This window comes from Physeter macrocephalus, chromosome 16 (assembly GCF_002837175.3).
Source record: "Physeter macrocephalus isolate SW-GA chromosome 16, ASM283717v5, whole genome shotgun sequence".
NCBI classification, from domain to species: domain Eukaryota; kingdom Metazoa; phylum Chordata; class Mammalia; order Artiodactyla; family Physeteridae; genus Physeter; species Physeter macrocephalus.
Window position 1 is genome coordinate 9,005,273 of NC_041229.1, and position 1,498 is coordinate 9,006,770.

At 49.6% G+C, this 1,498-nt stretch overlaps 1 protein-coding gene across 1 annotated transcript in view; it reads right to left on the reverse strand.

The window, feature by feature from the left end:
• TBRG1 (transforming growth factor beta regulator 1) overlaps nt 1-1,422 on the reverse strand; it is a 14,123-nt gene extending 12,701 nt beyond the window's left edge. The window contains exon 1 of the mRNA XM_024131236.3: nt 993-1,422. Within this exon, the coding sequence (XP_023987004.1) occupies nt 993-1,142 (150 nt within the window). The 5' untranslated portion in view covers nt 1,143-1,422. The remainder of the gene's footprint in view (nt 1-992) is intronic.
• Nucleotides 1,423-1,498: the final 76 nt, after the last annotated feature.

The following is a 1,498-nucleotide window of genomic DNA, read 5'->3' on the forward strand; positions in this document are numbered from 1 at the left end:
TTGCACAGAAACGAAGACACAACACAGCAAAAATAAATTAATTAATAAACTCCTACCCCCAACATCTTCTTTAAAAAAAAAAAAAAAGGTAACATAATTAGATACTAAATCCTCTTAATTCTGCTTTTCTTATTTCTCTCCAGTGTACATGTCAAGTGCCAAATAAATGTTTTCGGAATGAATGCTCTGATTTCCAAACCTTTCCTTATGCTTCCAAAAAAGCTGAGGGATGTTATAGCTTTTGGTAGAAGAAGAGGTAAGGTAGTGGTGATTCAGATGTGGGGAGATATTTGAGACACCTGCTATTTCCAAGCATTGAGGTGAGCTTGAGCAAGCCAGAATACTGTAACACTTAGTTGTGGCTGAAAAACCATTTCATTCATTCAGTAAACCCAGTGCCTCTACAATAAAAGATCGGGAAGACTCAAGAGTTAGAAGGGGGGATTATTGAAAGCTTCATGTGCCTGTTCACGGAAGGGGTCAGTTACGGGTATGCGGGGTGCTTGGGAAACAGGCTGCGTAATGGAAGTACTAAAGAAACTAGAATCAGGTGTTTGAGTTGGAGCCACGGCTCTGACATAGTGCCCTCGAGCAAATCATCTCTCGGGGCTTCAGTGCTGCTACTTTAAAAATAGCGCCTCATTCTCAGGTTTCTCTGGAGGCTCAAAGGCATTTCCAAGAGTTCTGCGATAATAACGATAATGACTAAAACTTATTAGCACAGCTTTTAAGTACCGAGCGCTTTACTTTCCTCATTTAATCTTCATTAAGTCTGCAAAGGCAGTTATTAGCTCTCAGTTGCAGATGAGGAAACAGGATTACAGGAATTACGTAATTTGTCCAAGACACGAGGCTAACAAGAAGTAATGTACAATGTAAAACCTAACACTATATTAATACTGTCACTCTGGGAAGGGGAACACTTCGGGGAAAGATTTCGCGAGTTAGGAGAGGCTCGAGGCTGAGAAGGGCTGAGCGCCGGTCACACTCACAAACACCGTGGCTTTGGCCGCTTTGCGCAGCCGCAGGTACTTGAGCCGGTACTTCTCGTTCTGGCTCTTCTTCGGGAGCTTTTTCATCCTGGCCTTGCTGGACTGCAGCGGGGCCCGCGGCGAGGAGGCCAGGCCGCCCAGCAGGCTCATGGTCCGGCCCCGCTACGGGGGCTCCAGGGAGAGGCCGGCATCAGCTCCTCGGCCGAGGAGTGGCCCCTAGCGCCGGCTTCGTCTGGTCTGGGCTGGTGGAAGCGGGACTCCAGGAATCGACCTCTCTAGAACATTCACGAGGCGCAGGGATGGGCCACAAATCTTGCAACGGAAACCGGCTCCCGGTGCCTCCCTGCACTTCCGCGTCTGCCTCGAAATCAGCCGTGACCGGAACTTATGTCACGGCGCCGGCCGCGCATAACTTCCGGGGTTGGGAGCTGAGTCTTCTCGGTCCGGCCGATCATCGGCTCCGGAAGAGGGGAGGGGAAGGGGAAGGGGAAGGGGAGGGGAAGGGG